The 20,305-nt window shown below is 37.5% G+C and overlaps 1 protein-coding gene across 1 annotated transcript in view; it reads right to left on the bottom strand.

The window, feature by feature from the left end:
* The window catches only part of LOC149553047 (solanesyl-diphosphate synthase 2, chloroplastic-like), a 120,723-nt gene that overhangs the window by 81,444 nt on the left and 18,974 nt on the right, over nt 1-20,305 (bottom strand). Inside the window, exon 2 of the mRNA XM_089788545.1 lies at nt 17,178-17,320. Coding sequence (XP_089644671.1) covers nt 17,178-17,320 — 143 coding nt within the window. The remainder of the gene's footprint in view (nt 1-17,177; nt 17,321-20,305) is intronic.

Here is a 20,305-nt window from a genome sequence, read left to right as displayed (position 1 = left end):
GTGCAACTATGACATTCAATGATCTGTGTGAGATTATTTATGGAAGGGTGCAACTCTTTGAGGAAAAGTGTAGGAAGAGCCCTTGCATTGCATATGTACTTATATTCAACAAATGATATGTAAAGTTATGTTTATAATTACCTAAGTTCAACATCAACGCAAAAGACAATCATGAGGTTTGGAGGTTTGAAAAATCAATTTGAGTTAGACAAAGGATTAATTGTTTAAAGGGTATGACATATACATACTCATTATTAATTGATTACAAGAAATCGATATTATTAACAATAGATATTATTAACAATCTTTAAACCACCATATATGATCAAACTGAAAAGCAAACATAGCAGTAACACAATGAAATTCATAACACCATTATTTGTTAACTAGGGAAAACCCTGATGGGGATGCTACCCACAAAATGATCCATTAATCAAAAGTATCTTGTGAAAGATATTGACCTTGATAGGAATCTATTACATCTGTATGGTGTATATGTCCTTGTTAGAGGACTAGGCCTTGCTAGAAGCCTCCACCCCGTCAAGAGTTAGTATTACAATTACAAAAGTAGCAAGTTGAGCTCACTACTCAAACATACATATACAATAGTTACAATCATTACACAAAAGTTATAGATACAAAAACCTCTCTAATTGTGCTGATATCTTCAATATCTGATTTGTCCTTTGTAGCTCTCTTCACAAAATTGATCTTGCAACTATACAATACCGTACAATCATCAAGTTCACATTAGTACTAATCATACAAAGTGTACATCACAACATTATAACATTACATTACAATGCCACACTTCTTTCAAACAAAAAGTGTCTTCCTTTATACCCAGCTGTTTAACCAGTTGGCCTTCAATACCTTGCACGCTTTCCAAAACATTAAATTTATTTCTTCTAACTAAGGGTTAACATTTAGAATGTCATCCCAACCTTGCTAAGTCATTGTTTTGGTAAACCAAAACAATCCCTTAACCAAAATACCTTTACTCTGTTATGTTCTTTGGTCTACCTATATAACCTATACCTGTAAAACATGCCATAACTATGTCCGTATAGCGAATATTCTTAAGCGCTCTTAGACACATGCTTATTACAATATGCTCTTCCTTCCCTCAACTACTTCCAATAAACCACACTAAAGCAAAATGTATGATTGTTCACTATTTTTCTAAATTATACTTGGACAATTTTCTAAGTCCAAGTATCCAAAACTTAATATAATGTTTTTGCCTTCTTCATAGTAGATATATGTTGCCATAAATGCAGTGTTACACCAGCCAAGGGTGTGGTGCTGCAAGGAACGTCGGGATGAGTTTCGGCTGCGGGAAAAAAAGGGCCTCAATTTGGGATTGGCAGGGGTGCAGTGGTAGGGTGCAAAGGGAGGGGGGGAGGGGGTTGGGTAGTATATATATATATATATATATATGACTAAAAATGCTAATTATAAATGATACTTCAATATATTATATAACATACCAAATATAGTTTAATGGAGAAAATTGTAATGTGATTCACAAACCATAAGTTTAAACTTGAAACTTGAAACTTCATAACCATTACCAATGACCATAAATTAACTTAGTTCAAGATGCAAGATGCAAGATTCAAAATTCATTGTTCAAATATGAATATCATATATCATAAAGATGTTGATGATGACAATGAGCCGAGTAGCATGAAACAGTGAAATGAAATAATGTATCATAGCCATATCAAAGTGAGTACAATCAACAAAATGACAAAATGTCAATAATGAGAATGGAATCATCCCAAGTGCTCTCTAATCATCCCCTATACCAAAGTCCTCATCACTGGAACTACTAGACTCCTCGTGGGTAAGATCCTGATCCTCTGAAGGAACACCAACTAGCCCTACATTGGCTTCTACTACATCGTCATCCTCATCAATCTAAGCTAGATCCTCTGGCTCCACATCCCATTGTGTTGCAAGGCTCTCCTTGTAATCGCGTGTCTTGCGATCTTTGAGCCGCAAGAAACCATATACAGCAAAAAATTTCTCCGCTCTCTTAGAGGTAAGTTTGTTCCTCTTAATAGAGTGAATGAAGCTATAGGTGGACCAATTCCTCTCTGCAGCTGAAGAGCTAGACACCTAAGATAACAAAATTGAAAGTTACAACTTACAAACAAACGTTCATACAATTTGTATCAAATGATAAATGGTATATCATTCAATCAATGAATCATAAATTAAAATCAGTAAAGTAAAACTCTTAAAGTTAAGAATATAAAGGGGTGGAATTGTAAACCTGAGAAAGCAGTTGGATGGTTAGTGAGGTGATCTTTGACTCCTATGACCCATGACTTTTCCACCATAAAATGGGATTCTTTTGTACCATAGTTTTGAGATCCACCTTTGCAATATCTGAGTATCCTACAAGTTACAAGTTTACAAAATAATATTAAAATAACTTTAATTAAGTTATAAGTAACAATTAAAATAGCTTATAATTATAAAGAGTTTAGAGCATTAAATCAAGATTTAAGGATTACCTGAAAGACTAGCAAATTCAGACCACTCGATGCATATCTCACTAGCAGTCTCAGTATCATACATCCTAGCAATGCATCGAAAGAACCCATTCTTCACCTCATCATCCTAAAGTGGTGTGACTCTACCAGGCCTAGGTATGTACCACTTCGGGTTCAATGCATAGGCAACCATGTGCAAAGGAGTGTTCAGCTTCTCCCACCTGCGGTGAATGATAGGCTCAATGTGCTCTGTATAGAATGCTACAATGGGGTCTCTCTCACGCATAGTAGCCCTCATCTACCCAAGCATGGAATCAATGCACTCATAAACCTCCCCAACTCTAAGTGAATCTGCATCTCCATATCTAATCACCTGAAATAGTGGAGTAATGATGGAGATTATGTATCTTGCGCCACTCCAAAATTGATCACTCTTCACTGTCTCCTTTACCCTCTTCCCCTGCTCTGTTCTGGACTCAGGCCATCAATTTCATTTTTGTGTCATAACCATGAGTTGCAATGGCTCTTGCAACTCATTCTCTCTAAAGAGAATATAATATGATGCGTACCTAGTCTCAACTAGTTACAGAATTGCTTCTTTGCGAAGCTCTTGAAAAGTGCATGTAATGTATGGTGATTGCAGATAAACATATGCACCTCTCTCCCATCATTAACCACCTATCTAATCTAGTCAATTTTCCCCATGTCTTTAAGTGCATTGTTCATGGCATGCACACAACATGGAGTCCACCAAATATGCCTGTAGGCTGCCTCAACAAGCCTCCCTGCAGCTTTGCACACGTGTTGCATCTGTCACAACTTGGACGACATTTTGTGGCCCAACCTCCTCAATGGCTTCCCTAAGCACATGAAACTGAAAATCAGCATCTTTACGATGCCCTGAACAATCAACTACCTTCAAAAAGTATGGGCCCTCAGTGCATGTAACCATAATGTTGATGAGTGGACAATGACTAATGTCCGTCCCCCCATCCATGATAATGTTGCAGCATGAATCCATCCAACATGCCTTAATATGCTCCATCAAGATCCCAACCTTGTCATAGGCTCTATCCAACACTATGGTCCTCAACTCGTGATCACCTGGTGGCACATATGATGGCTCTCCCTCGTTCACTGCCATGGACATCATCCTCACAAAATAGGTAGATCAAGCCACATGTGTAGGGATGCCATTGGAAAAGAAGAAATCACCAATAGCATCCTCTAACCGGTCCCTTGCGTGCATGTTAAATAAATGAGCAATAGGGTTAATACCACTACGACTTGTAGTTGCTTTCTATTTCCTCCTACTGCTATCCCCTGCTGAATTGTGTGCGGGTGAGGAAAAGGATGATGTAGGTGACATAGTCCCTGCTCTCTGATGCAAGATACAAAGTGATGTATCTTGCTACCCTTGTAACTGTTGTATACTACGTACTTGTTTCCTAGCAGCCAAAGATCTAAGCACTGGGACTTCAATATCATCATAAATGCCCCATAGTTTGTTCACTTCAATTATGTATTTCACATTCTCAGGATTTGCCAAGAATACACATGGGCTCATGCCATAACCAGTCCAAAAAAAGGTGTGCATTAACTCTTGTAATGCTGCCAAACCATTTTGTGCCACATATACTACACTTCCATTTATGTGTGCCACCACCTGAAGGTGTAGTGCGTGTAATTTTCCAAACAAATTGTTTTAGAGAGGACTTTGAATCATAAGAACCCCTAGCATACTTTGTCAAAATCTCTGAAGGGCAATCAATAGAAGGCACCCCTAGTGCAACATAAGGAGGCTCTTCCTTAGATTGACCGTCTGCATTAGCCTCATGATAACTTCCCTCAGGCTCAGGCTCATAATCAGATGCACTTCCCTCATTAATTTCTCTGTCTTTTGCACTTTGGCCGAATCTATATGCCATTTATAAAACTGCATTTCACAAAACGAAAATAAAATTATAAATATAACTATGAATCATGATACATTTCAGCCCAAGTAATTAATAAGTTATAACAAACTAGTTTCAGCCTACTTAAGACTTTACTATTTCATTTTAGCATTTACAATTTAAAAACACTATATATATAAAAAAGGAAGCTAAATAGTAGAATACTAAATAGTAAATACGTTTCAGCATATTTTAAGAACAAAAAATTAATACAGATTCAAGAATGAAACATTCAAAAATTTAAAGCTGAAAGTAAAACTAAATATTAAATTATAAATTTATAAATTGTTTTCTAAAACCAAAACAGGTTGTAAAATTAAAAAAGCCTACCTTGAACTTGATGAGACACTTGCCAAATCAAATCTTCTTGCTCCTCTTGCTCCTCTTGATCTTGCAAAATCACCCACTAAGCTCTCACAAACTCCTCCAAACTCTTTTGCTCACTTTGCTCCTTGCTACTCCAAAACAATGAAATGACATGGTGAAATGAAAATGAGGTCTATTGGTCTTATTAAACCTTCAAATAGACCACATGGGACCTACACCCAATTAGGGTTAGCTTGCATAAAAAACAAATTAAAAAAGAAATGCAAAAAGTATTATTTTAAACTTGTTGGGTCATTCAGCCGACCGCACCCTGCGCGCACCCATGCGCATACCCTCCACTCGAGCAACCGTGATGCAGCCAAGTCTCATGTCCCACCCGAGTGCTCGATCGGTGCAGCCGAGATGCGGCAACACTTTTTCGGCCGGTGGGGGTACTCGAGTGCGTACATGCACCGGATGCTTCAAGGTTTTGACCTGGGTGCACGTTACATTGCATAACTGACAACCCTATGTCATCCTTACATATCCTCCTAGCCAAATTGTCAACAATCTCCCCTTTTGGCATTGATGGCAACGTGTGGGAAAATTGGCGAAGTCCCCAAAATCTTCAAATTTGTGAAGTTCTTCACATGGCCAAAATCAAATTTGCAAAATGTGGATCATTTCATATATTTACCATCTTTACATACTTTACTCCCCCTTTCACTATACTTTATCCTACTTATAACTCCTTAAAATAAAGTATATAATTTTCCTTAATACTCTCCCCCTTTGACATCAATGGCAAAGGTGAGACAAAATCTATATACATGTCAAAATTTTGTTACCTTCTCTTCTCCATCAATTTTTTCTCACTGTTAATGAGTGTCATATACTCTCCAAAGTTCCTCCTCAAACTGGTGAATTCTTTGTCCCATGTATCCTTGACTGGTTCAAATATGTTGATTAGTGTACATAAGCCATAAGATGCCAATTCTATTGCATTCAGATCAAAATAAACAAATCTTGTGAAAGAATTGTTTGTGTCTACACACTCCTTCAGTTGTCTCTGCACATGGTCAATTTTCAAGGTAAGTTGTTTCCGTAGCAATGAGAAATTCTTTAGGGCTCTTTCCTTCCTCAATTCAAGTAATCTCAGCTCATCATGAATATTGTTGATTCTTGCTTCCAGATTTGTTATCTGTGCATTTGGATTTTGTAATTCATCCACAATGCTCTTCAATTCAGCTTCATTTTCTTTGATGTAATTCTCAATATCTTTAGTGTACTCAGATGATAAAGTACATTTTCCATACAAGTCCTTCCCTTCTTGTAGACGTTTCCTCAATACCTTGATACAAGTATCAAGAAGTGATAAGTCACTAGTGATATTGTTGCAAACAGTGATAAATAAGTTAGCATCGTGTGTAGCTTGAGCTTTTTCTACTACAACTTCTTCCAATGTTGAGAGTTTCTTATCAAATTCCTCTATTGTCTTTTCTTGTCTCTTCTATGTATTAGACTCGTCTACTTGTATTTGAGCAATACCTTGCATCTTCTTTGTCATCTTATCTAGTGTGCCCAAGGCACTCTTGCTCATCTTTCCTCATTGTTCTGTTGTCTTGCCAAGTGAAAGTGTTGTTACTTGTAGATACTTTTGTATCTCCATGTTACCCGCAAACACTTCAGTAACATCTTCCAACAAACCTCTGATTAGTGCTTCAAGAGGGGATCTTGAAGTACTAGCTTGTGTAGACTCAACTGTCTTAATAGGTGCTTGTACTACAGTGATTTGCCTTTCAATTGTAGGTCCTTGTTGTTCTAGTGGCTAGAATGGTTGAATCTCCATCTGATCACTCTATTCTTGCTCTTTTTCTGTCTTTTCTTCCTCTTTCTTCTCCTCTTCTTTCTCTGTCTGAACTACTACTTTCCTCTCTTCTTCTCTTCTTGTCCCTTTCAGAGAGATGGTTCTTTTTGTGGTTTCTTTAACAATGTTTGACCAGTTAGAAGTAAAGTCAAACTTTGCGCTCACATGTGTAGGTACTAAGGATAATTCTATAGGTACTACCTGACTGCGCACAACATTAGAATCCAATTTTCTCTTGCTATCCTCTTTATCCTTTGAACTGGTGTAATCCACAATATGGACTGTCTCCAAACTGCTAATTTCTTGATCTTTTTGTTCTGCAGAGGGGTCAATTTTAACACTAGCAAAGGGATCTTCCCTAGTGTCAATAGTGATAGCAGCTCCCCCTAAGAACATGGTGTCATCTTCCACTTCTTGTGCATCATCTGCTTCCATTGCAGTGTCATCATGTGGTTTATCTTCTGCTACTGTTGTTCTTGTTGCTGGAGAAGATTTTGTCATAACCTTTATTACTACCTCCTCTGTCTCTTTAATTACTTCCCATCAATAATATTAATCTCCTCTTATTTCTCAACAATGGTGCAACTTCATTTAGTATGACTTCCATTTCTTCATTGCTCCTAATATCACAAAGTTTCCTGATTGCCTGTTCTCTATTTTCTTGTCCTCTTTCTTAGTTCTAGGCTTTTTACCAATCAATTTGTTGTACAAGTCTTCTGAATATTCCCATGTATATGCACAAATAATTGTTTAAAGTCTATCATATATCTGGTGACTGCATTCTCCAACTGTCGCATCTACAAAGGATCATATAAACCATAGTATTTGTTCAACTGGGTTAGATTTCCATCTCTAATTATCAACTACTTCATCCTGCCGATTTCACGTTTCCAACTCTTTCTCTTCTTCTCACTACTTTGTGTTTCTTGTGATTGTGTTTGTGGTTGTGGCTGTGGCTGAGGTGCGGTAATTTGTCCTCTCATCTTTTTTGGTGAACTTTCTTTCTTCTCTGTTGTAGCCTTCTTTCCTTCATAGGTCATTAAAACTTTTAGTTTCTTACTGGGTCCTAGACCAGTGGTCATTTCCTTAATCCTTTTTGATCTTTTAGATGAAATTTCTTGCTTTTTCTCTTCCTCCTTTTCCTTTAAATCACGGATTACGGCTTCAACGAAGAACGTCTACAATTGCTTCACAAATGCTTCAATTCTCCTTCAAATTTCTCTTCAATCTCCTCCACAAATCAGATTTGCATTAATTCTATCAGTGTGCAAATTCAAAAAGCTAATACTATAACCAGTAGGCTGGATTTCTTTCTCAAGCTCACATATGACCTCAAAATTTTATGCAATGTTGACTGTAGCTTCTAGACATCATTTTCATGCTCCTCCTAAGTGTGCAAAACTTTATCTCATCTTTATAGGGTCTAATGAATTTCTGTTGTGATGTCCCTTGCTTTCTTCTACTGAATTGATTGCTTAAGTTGACAAGGGTTTGTTAGCTACTATAGCTGATTTCAACTTCTTCTCAAATGTCATTTGTCTTCTCAATCCATACTTGTGTACTTGCAGGTGTCTTTGCCTTAACAAATGTTTCATTGAAGTTTTCCACTTGCTCTTTTACATTTTGCTTCTGCCTTTCATTGCTATTTTTCACCACTCATATTATTGTTTACATTCCTTCTATAGTTCATGATTTGTGTCCTCATATTTTGTATTCTCATGTTGTTCACTCTACAGAATCTTTCTATGTGTCCCATATTGTTGCAAATCTGGCATGCTATCACATTGTTTCCATATCTAGGTCCAAATTGATTAGTCTATAATCTGCAATCCCTAGCAATATGTCCAAAATTGTTGCACTTGTAACAAATAACTTCATTTCTTATGACATTTGTTGCTTCATTAGGTCTACTAGCTCCGATACATTACATTATTATTGTTAAATATAGGTTTCCTACATTCATTGGCTCTAAGTTCATAAGCAAAGCAATTATAACAATAACTAGAAAAGGGCTTAAAATAATTATATGTGCAGCCCTTCTTCATATGAACATGTTCATTGCATAAAAAACATCTTCCATTAAATTGTTTCTTCATCTCCGTAGGTTGTTCAAGTTGATCATGTTGATTTGATAGTTCCTTGTTCAGATCTGCTTGCTATTCAGGTTGTTGGTTCACTAGATTTGGATTCTCAGTAACTTCTAGTCCCTTAGATGATTCTCCTTTACTATACCCAATTCCTGTCTTATCATACAGTCTTTGTGCCATGATCTACTCATCAAGCTTCTCAATGCTAGAATATAACTTCTCAAGTTGTTGTTTGGTTTGTGTAAGCTCTCCTTTAACAATAGTGTTATACTTCTCAAGTTTTGCATGTTGTACCTTTGTGTCTCAAGTTCAGATGTCACCTTGTTAAGTTTGGAATTCATATCTACATTCTCAAATCCCAAATCTGATTGACTTTCCTTCTCATCTTCCATCAAACTCATCTTAAGATTAGTAATCTTAAGTTCATACTTTAGAATCTCATTCTCCTTCTTCAATTTAGATATTGCATCACTATCCTTGATCTGATCATTTGATTCCTTCTTGCATTTAGTAGATTCAATCTGCTCCTTCAATTTTAGAATGAAATCTTGTGCATCTTTAAGTTTGATATTCAGATTGTCTCTTTCTTCTGTGACTACATCAAGTTCTTCAAGACCTTCCTCTAGGTTCTTGTGTAAGTGATCCATATCAATGATCTTACTCAAGTTGTTAGGCCTCCTCTGAGTAGTTATGCTTTGATACCAATTGTTAGAAATAGGGAATGCTAAGAGGGGAGGGTGAACGAGTGTTCCACAAACTTCTGCCCAACTATGAATATTATTAATAATCTTTAAACCAGCATATATGATCAAACTGAAAAATGAACATAACAGTAACACAATGCAATTAATAACGCTATTATTTGTTAACTAGGGAAACCATGGCCAAGAGAAAACCCAAGTGGGGATGCTACCCACAAAATGATTCACTAATCAAAAATATCCTGTAAAAGATATTGACCCTGTTAGGAGTCTATTACCTTCGTATAATTTATTTGTCCTTGCTAGAGGACTAGGCCTTGTTAGAAGCCTCAACCCTGTTAGGAGTTAATGTTACGATTACAAAAGTAGCAAGGTACACCCACTGTTCAAACATGCATATACAATAGGTACAATCATTACACAAAAGGTATAGATACAAAAACATTTCTAACTGTGCTGATATCTTCAATATCTTATTTGTCCTATGTGGCTCTCTTCACAAAAACTGATCTTGCAACTGTACAATATCATACTATCAGGTTCACATCAATACTGATCATACAAAGTGCCCATCACAACATGATAACATTACATTACAATGCCACACTTCTTTCAAACAAAGGGGGATCGCTCTCCGGAGGCAATCTCGACCCGAATGGAATCTCTGTCCAGAGGCAATCTCGATCTGAAGGCAATCTTGGTCCGAAGGGGATCTAAACCCAAAGACAATGACTTTTCAAAGGGAATCTCAACATAAAGGCAATTGCTCCAATACCACTGTAATGTCCCGAAGGGGAACTCGACCTGAAGGCAATCTCGGCCCGAAGGCAATCTCAACCCAAAGGAGGGGATCTCGGCACGAAGGGGATCTCTGTCCGAAGACAATCTCAATCCGAAGGCAATCTCGGTCCAAAGGGAATCTTGACCCAAAGGGGATCTCAACCCGAAGGCAATTGCTCTGATACAACTATAATGTCCCTAAGGCAAACTTTGAGATACTCTGACTTAGCGCATAGGTTGCAAGTCGAACACACTTCGAAACAACATTCAACGTTGTTCGTATAGTAAACAAACAACTTGTACGGTTGACCCAAGAGACCATATAGCTAGAGCCAAGGCATTTCCTATGGTGTGGAGCGCAGTCCATATGGTATTGCAGAAGTTCGTACAGCAAGTGAATGTTGTTGATTGTACAGTAGGGTGATCTTGTGCGGTGTATCAGGAGGGTACGAAGTAGTGAAGAGAGAGTGGTGTACGGTATTGGGTGAATCCGTACAGAAGTGACTCTAGTAGTTTGGTGAAGTATGTGGAATTGTACGGTGCCTTTACACCACCGAGTTCGCCAATACTGATTTTATACACAAATGATTCCAAATGATCAATGATATTAAATATGTACTCCAGATTGCAAGAACAAATGGAAGCCAAAATTGAGGAAGTTCCACAAACAATATTTATAACTGCAAATGAATATAGCACACTGATTTGCCAGATCCGAGCGAAGTAATACAGAGAATCGGAATAGGGTGAGGGTTGATCCCACTCAAACTACACTAGCCAAGTAGGGAAGATCTTTCACTTTCGAAGTGGCAAACAACAGAGAAATCCAACAGGAATTTGCAATACGGAGAAAATAATCCCAATCGCATAACAACTACTACGTACATGTCGTACTGAAATACCCTTTGGAGGAACTCCCGAAGGTTTACAAAGATAGCCAACGGCAACACCTACGAAAACAAAAATACAACTAGGTCCAAGATATACTAAATCAATCGGAACCACAAATACAAATATTATTAACTTCGGCCCCATATTAATTAATTGAAGTAACTAATTAAAGGTCTTTTATTATATTATTTAAATTCTGGGACTAATTAATTAATTAATTTAATTTAATTATTACATTAAAATTTGGGGACATGACAAATCCTCGCTAACCAAAGATTGTTTTCCCTCAAGCAATCTATCATCAGGCAAAAGGCCAACAGCTCCAGGGTCCCAAATCAAACATGCAAACAAGATGAGTGAAATGACATCAATCCTCTGCATCACCACATCGCCATCAAACTTTCGTTGCGCCACTCTAACATAAATATTGTCGTGTCCTGAGTCACTAGGATCCCAAAGATGCAAATCATAAAATACATCGATGTCATCATGTTCATCAATCTCTTCTGGAAACTCATAACTTAGGCAAACCCTATTGCTCTCGTGCAAAAGTCCCTTACACGGAAAGATTGCAGTCATACATGTCTTGAGCACGGTTGGAGGATAGACTCCATCATCAACCTTCGCCTCACTCTCTAGGTTCATCATTCCATTTATGTGACTCCAGATTATTATCCATGCTCTCCTGTAGATTAGTAGCCTTGCTCTCATCCCACACACTGAGAGCATTATGGGGGTTCACTTCAAAATTGGTTTTGTTGTCAACACCAGGATCCCAAAGCAAGCACGCAAGCAAGATTAGTGAATTGTCATCAAACCTCTGTTGTACCACACTGTCGTTAGGCGTCCATTGCGCCATTCTACCATACACATTGATGTGTCTTTCAGCAGGATCCCAATGACGCAAATCAACGAAATATTTCACGTCATTATGTTCAAAAATCTCTTTGGGTATGGTCATACACACAAATGCCGATGCTAGCACAAAATTAGCCACTAACACAATCACGACCACTATTATATTCTTGACGAACGAAACCTCAACGAAGAGAGCCTTGGTGGTGAGAATGTTAGTGAAGGGGGGCTCGATTGTGAGTACCATGGTAACAAGAGCCTCGATGAAGGGTGTCGTGACGACGGGAGCATCGGCAAAGAGTAACTCAGTAAAGGGAACCTCGACAGAGAGTAACTCAACGAATCAAACCCCGACCATGAGTACCTTGACGAAGGGTGCCTTGGTAGACAAAGCCTCGACGGAGAGTACCTTGGCCTCAAAAAGAAAATTAGCTATAGATAGAACCTTGGCGGCACACAGAACCCCCACTAAAACCTCGACGATGGATAGAGCCTCGACACCAAGCAACATCTCAATGGCAACAAACACAACTACTACAACGGATGCAACCCCAATGACGAACACACAATGATGACGAAGACAGCCACAACGACGTCAAAAGGCACAACTATGTCAACAAACACAAACTTGACAACACACACAAACCCGGTGTTGGTGATGGACATAATGACAGTGACGGACATGACAATGATGGAACATGACGATGGACTCGGCAATGAACACAGTGGCAGTGACAACAACAGACACAATAACAATGACGGAAATGGCGACGAACACAATGATAGCAACAGACACGGTGATGTTGACGAAAATACACATAACTACGGTGACAGACACGGCAACGGTGATGATGAAAAACACAACTATGGTGACAAATACAACCACAATGCCAAACAGACAACCTTGGTGATGGACATGACCACGATGATGGATATAGCTATGGTGACAAACATGCAACCTCTGCAACAAACATGACCTCGAAGACAAACACAGACTCAAAGACGAATACAACCTCAATGATAGATTAAGCCTCAGCAATAGACACGGCTTCTATGATGGACACAACCTCAGTGACTGATAGAACCTCCATGACAGATAGTGCCTCGGCGACGGGCACAACCTCGGGCACAACTTCGGTGATGATCACAACTTGATCCATCCATGTCTTCACAAGATCCATGCAAGTAACATCTTCATTTTTTAGGTGTTCTCCCCGTGTTGGTGCAATAGAAAGATTTAGCAAATCCTCCTGGAGCAGCCCTATAATCATGCCTTCATTCTCCTCAACTAATGCATCACCCTTATCGTTGTCATCCATTTTCTCTCACTTGTGCAAATGAGATATTAGTTTTTCTTCACAATGCTTGAAAACATTACTGACCAATATACATGATGCTATAAAGGGGACACATTCTAGATTACAAACAGCCCAAAACATAGATGTGATAGGTTGGGATATTTCATCCATCTCTTTAATGCACAAAATCATAACTCTCCATAGCAACTAAAATCTTAGTATCATGATGTTCCTTAATCATGACCAAGAAGTGATAAAACATATCATGGACCAAATTTTGCAATTTGAGATCTAAGAAGAGGTTACCTACTCTAACATTTGCACAATTCTCCAATATTGTAAATCTCCTTACAAAGGGTCACTACTGAAGTCATCAAGACTCCGAAAGTTGTCAACTATCAAATGCAATATCTCTATCATGGTATTATCATCATACGGTGCTTTAGGAGACAAAATTCTCAAGAACTCACTGAGACATGCTGCAACTACCAACCTTTTTTCCTTGTCATGGTGTCTCAAAAGCCTGGGATGTCTAGGCCCAAAGGGGATCTCTGTCTAGAGGCAATCTTGTCCCGTAAGGAATCTCTGTCTAGAGGCAATCTCGATCCGAAGGCAATCTTGGCCCGAAGGGGATCTCAACCCGAAGGCAATGACTTCCCGAAGGGGATCTCGACTCGAAGGCAATTGCTCTAATACCATTGTAATGTCCCAAAGGGGATCTCTGTCCGAAGGCGATCTTGGCCCGAAGGTGATCTCGGTCTGAAGGGGATCTCTGTCCGAAGGCAATCTCGACCCGAAGGGAATCTCTATCCAGAGGCAATCTGAATCCGAAGGCAATCTCGGCCCAAAGGGGATCTCGACCTCAAGGCAATTGCTCTGACACCACTGTAACATCTTGAAGGGAAACTCGGTCTGAAGGTGATCTCAGCCCGAAGGCAATCTCGGCTCAAAGGGAATCTCTATCTAGAGGTAATCTCAATCCGAAGGCAATCTCGACCCAAAGGCAATGACTTCCCGAAGGGGATCTTAACCCGAAGGCAATTGCTCTAATACCACTATAATGTCTCGAAGGCAAACTCTAAGATACTTGACTTAGCGCATAAATTTCAAGTCGAACACACTTCGAAACAACACTCAACGTTGTTTGTATGATAAACAGACAACCTGTATGGTTGACCAAGGAGATCGTACAGCTAGAGCCAAGGCAGTTCCTATGGTGTGGAGTGCAGGCCGTACGGTAATGCAGAAGGTCGTACGACAAATGAATGTTGTTGACCGTAAGGTAGGGTGATCATGTGCGGTGTATCAAGCGGGTACGAAGTAGTGAAGAGAGAGTGGCATACGTGTTGGGTGAATCTATACGGAAGTGACTCTAGTAGTTTAGTGAAGAATGTGGAGTTGTACGATGCCTTTACACCAATGAGTTCACCACTACTGATTTTATACACAAATGATTCCAAATGATCAATGATATTAAATATGTACTCCAGATTGCAAGAATAAATGGATGCTAACAGAATTGAGGAAGTTCCACAAAAAATATTTATAACTGCAAATGAAGGTGGTGCATAGATTTGCCAGATCCGAGAGAAGTAATACAGAGAATCAAAACAGGGTGAGGGTTGAATCCCACCAAAACCACACTAGCCAAGTAGGGAAGATCTTTCACTTCTGAAATGGTGAACAACAGAGAATTCCAACAGGATTTTCGCAGTACAAAAACAATAATCCAAATTGCATAACAACTACTACCTACTTGTCGTACTTAAATACCCTTCGAAGGAACTCCTGAGGGCTTACAAAGATAGCTGACGACAACCCTACGAAAACAAAAATAAAAATGGGTCCAAGATATACAAAATCACTCGGACCCACAAATACAAATAATATTAACTTGGGCCCCATTAATTATTAATTAAATTTAATTATTACATTAAAATTTGGGGACATGACATGAAACTAATCTTGACTTCAGTGGCATCACTTTAGGATCCCTTAAAATTCCCCCATTTTCATTTGTCACTCTATAGGTGCCTAACCCCCTAAACCAAGGGATAGTAACTAGTGTGTTTTACCACCAAACATCAAAATGGCTTCCTTCCAATCTATCCTCTAACCACAAACTTTGCCAAAGCTCAATCCTTTTCCTACCAACTCCCACAATCCAATAGGTTTGAGCCCTATTCTCTATTAATGTTGTATGTTTGCCCTAATGTGATGGATAATAAAGAGAATAAGAGCCTACATGCTAATTTAACATTCACTAATAAATCAAAGCATTCATGCATACACCATATACACATAGGAGATCAAATAAATCATCATAACTCCAATACTTCCTATGCTATATACACATGACGATCACATAAATCATCATAACTCCAAAACAATAATTTGCATGGTTTCTACTTCCAAATAGTTAGAATAAGATTTTCTTTGAAGTTGTTAAAATAGATTTCATTTCAAGTTGTTAAGTAGATGGATAGTTGCATGGTAGTATTAGTGGATGTTTGATAGGGATCTACAACTAGGCCACTAGCATCCTAGTGGCTTGTTGGGAAGCCTTGTGTGGTAAACTAGTTCTTTTCCTTTGAATCATTGCATCTATGGAGGTGGAGCTGCCAATTAGCTTTCATTAGATTCGATCCCCGTCCATTTGCTAATCTTTCCATTCATAGGAGTAGGAGTAGAATAGCAAGTAGTTTAGTAGTTGGAGTTTTGAAGATGAAAGTTAGGAAGGCGTAAGTCATAAGAATATTCACCCTCCATCACCATCACCATCTCCATCAACATCATCTGGAACTCATACAAAACCATCGTCACCATCATCCCACCAAAAGTCCAAGTTGTCCTCAAACAAATAGCATAAGGCCGCCTACATGATTACTAGCAAATCACATCAATATACTGAGTTAGCATCCACAGGTGTAAGGAACATTGGAGTTTTGCTTATGACTTCATGAGTATTAACTTTTCAAGAGAGGAATTGAGGATTTGATATTCTATATCAGGTGTTCAATTGCTATATGTTATGTAGTGGTACAAAACTGACATCAACGCAGCTTTATATCTCAATTTAAGCAACACCAAATACAGAATCATTGGAGCAGATCCTGTGATATATAAAGGGCACTTTCCAGATTTGATTATAAAGATTTATCAGAAATTTTAGAATTAAACATTGGAGAGAATCCATCTTTGATTTTTTAACTGGTACAGATATATTGGGACTTCTTGCTTTGAGCACCACAATTGAGGCAAACCTAATTCAAAATTTGTAATTTTAAATATACATCATAAATGTATGTGACACTTCTCCATCTTGGAATCATTGACATAAAGCCAACAAGGTGAGCAAAAAAAGGCATATTCAAGGTCTAATTTAAAAGGAAAAGGATTAGCTCATATGAACACTTTTCCTACCCAAATATATCCAAAGTCATGTACAGGTGACATAATTCTCATGCTATAGAACATGCTCTCTACACTTGCATATCCATTGTGCCAATTAAAACAAACAAAATGGCCTTTGTAAACTTTCTAAGAGAACACCATTCAAAGGGGGAAATCATTGATTCTACACAACTGTGAGATTTGATCATAAAGACATGAAAATTTTGCACATACTTGATCCAAAAATGCATTCACGAGCCGTTTTTGCAAGTGGCACTAGCCCTCCATTTTAGCAATGGCTTTATGACATGAGTAAAATATTACACTAATCATTTTTAAATCTTCATCATCAACTCAGACCGCACTACCATGATACCACATCATAACCTTTTGTAAGAACTAAGGAAATGGATGACGATAATACCCTATTATTCGTTCAACCATAAGACTGCTGAGTAGGCACAGAACAATTGGGTACAGTAATTAATTGGGTACACATCTAGAATGACACAAATGGAATTTATAATTTGAAATGCTTACCGCTTGAAGGTTATCATTCAAGGCTTGTAGATCATCAGCAACAGCTGCCAACAATGAGGAGATGGACATTTTGTTACCAGAATCTGGACTAACTATCACTTTTGAAGATGTAGTGATAGGCTCCTCCATTTCTTGAATTCGTGCTGCACATGCATGATACCAGAGAAAGATAAGTGCCACCAATTTTGTCTCCTATTAATTATCATCCACTAATATGGAGAAATACAAGAACCCTTAGTTCACAGGTGCCCATGCCCATAATAAAACTCCATTTGTATGATATTTTCCACCTAACATACAAAATTTAATAAGCTTCAGGAATTGGAAGACCACTAGAGGAAATTGAAACATCAAAACACCCAATACTCCATTTAATGGAAATAGCATCCATTGATATCTGTGAAACCATTTCCAAGAATATGTGCATGATTAAGAAAAAGAAAAGATCAGTTAAAACATAAAACTAAACATATATATGCTTATTCAAAATGAAAATCTAACAGATGAAATCAATAGAAAAGGAGTATCATCTCAGCACCCCAAATCGGCCACATGAACAGTTAAGAAAACTTCCTCTGACTGTGGATATGGATTAGGTGTTAAAAGTTTAAAACTCTTTATCTTTCTTACATGATAATTTGCGCCAGCATTTCCATTTCTACTTTTATTGCAAACGGGATTTGCATCTCTAGAGAGAGATTATACAAATGATTCTTTGTAAGCTCAATTAAATAAGGTCGATGGAAATGCCATTGACTTCATAGTCGCCCACTAATTTGGTTCCTAGTTGTGTGACTAGTGCCACTCGAGGTGCTTATTTTCAAATCCCGGGGTCCGATGCTCTAGTTAATAGCAATAAGATCAAGAATATATAGCTGAAGGTGTCTAGTGTTGACTGAAGCGTGCATGTTGTCATGACTGAACCAGACAACAATAATCGTTGTTGCAAATCATGGTTGATCTGTTATATTTTTTAACTTGTTTCACAGGAGTAGTTTCCTTTTACTTATCAGCCTTTTTTGATGGACTAAATAATGTTTAAAAGCCTCCATAGGGTAGCAGCTGAAATACTAGTTTTTGTCATGTCATTTGGCTGTCTGAAACTGGTTAGATGAATCACAAATTAAATTTGTTAAAGCTAGCCTTAGGATGTATTAGAAAAGGAGTATTTAATGTTAAATGTTTGGAAACCTTGAGCTGTACTCTGTGTAGGTGTCAAGAAACAACTGATTGCTCTTTGATAAAATCTCATTTGCAAAGTAACACATTGTTGGGTATGGATTTGAAAAAAGGATCACCTTAAAAAATGGAGACCTCAATTCAAATATGGGATTATGTTGAGTTTGACAAAATCGTGATTATATGGAATTGAATGATAAAATATTCCATTTAAAAACCCTATGAGTTCTGAAAGAAAACCCTTTTCAAAACTGAAAAGACGGCCAATTTGAAGTCAAACTACATTTTTAAGTTGTTGATTTGTATTCAAATCTTTGACAAATAGCAAGTCAGTTCTCATTCTTTGGCTTGAGGAGTCCTGGTCTGCATGCTACTAAATTAAATCTCCTGGCACACCACCAGATTATATATTGATCTTCTAAATTTGTTAAAACTTCTAAATTGTAATGTGACCTACAAAGTACAAACTACTGTGCGCTAGGGCTCTTTCCAACTTGTGTCACTTAATTATTAACACAGGAATTTCTAAACCAATTTTACAATCTCATATGACATTCATAAAATACTCGTGTTAATTTCCTCTTTCATGGGATAGAATCATAGAAGATTATCCAAATCCGCATCCGAACCTGAATCCAAACCAGAAACTTAGTGGACCAACATATCTAAATTCTGTCCAGAGTTTAAGAAAATCAAATGTCAAACTAAAGGGGTACAATTTTATTAATGTTTAATAATCAAAACACGTCTTTGCCACCCCCCAAAACAGGTCGGCCTGAATAAGGGAAGAAATGAGATTAATTAAAATCTTTTTAATTGGCTAAGGAGAGCAAGTCATTTTCACAATCAAATACAACCAGATTTGTCTCTGCTATAACAGTGAATTCCTTCCCTAATTAACAACGAAATATCTTGTAGAAAGAGTAAATCATCTTCATAAGTCAATGAATTATCTTCCTTGTAGTCGGTGAATTATCTTGTAGGAGAAAATTGCTGAAGGAGGCTACAAAACTATCTTGTGAAAGCAACAGTCTCATATTTGTTAACACATTTGGCAATGATTTTGGACAAAGCAGATTTTCCTCCAAAATCAGAAATAAAAGGTCGTAAAGGAGATGAATTCTGGGCATGCCAGACAATGAAAAACCTATTTATTTTCCAGATTTTTGCAAGATTCCATTTCAAGTTGCAAGATTAAGATCATTTTATACGTAAAATCAGAACTTGCAATTTCCAAGAAGAAAGAGAAGTTTGGTCTTGAACTAGAGAGAATCTAGGATCAAATGCCTTTTGCCTCCTTGCTTTGATGTTGACGCAACTTTATTCATGAAAGCTTTCAAATTTCCTTCATCTCATGAGCTTAAGGCATTTTTCTCTCTTGGTTTTGCAAGGTAAACTTTGAAATAGGAGAATCTTGAAGAGCAAAAGGATGCTACTGTTGAATAACATGGATCAGTTTCTACAAATGTAATTACACTGCCATTGTTATAGTTGTGTTCCAAATGTAGATCCCAATCTCTTATAAATATAACAGTAGGAGACATGTCTCTATGATTAATCATTATTAGTTAATATATTAACAATATAAATCACAATATAACATATGTATTAGATATAGTATATATGTATAATATATATATAATATTATATATACATAGTATAATTATAATATTATACATATAATATATTATATCAACATTGTTTGCTAAGATTAAATCAATCCGACTGTAGCTATAATCTTAACACTCCCTCTTAGGTAGGAAGGAATGATATAGAACACATTATGCTCTAAAGTATATGAAAGATATCATCTCAGTATGATATTCCTGGAATGGTATATTTAAAGATATCATCATAATCTATCAACACACACATATATATATTAACATATATTACATATGGAATCTACTTCAATTCACTATGAGGCTAAATTTCTGAACACTCCCTCT

This window comes from Cupressus sempervirens, chromosome 6 (assembly GCF_028749045.1).
Source record: "Cupressus sempervirens isolate cs-2001-9-10 chromosome 6, ASM2874904v1, whole genome shotgun sequence".
In the NCBI taxonomy this organism is placed as follows: Eukaryota; Viridiplantae; Streptophyta; class Pinopsida; order Cupressales; family Cupressaceae; genus Cupressus; species Cupressus sempervirens.
The sequence above is the reverse complement of the archived record's forward strand: the minus strand, read 5'-3'. Positions and strand labels throughout refer to the sequence as shown.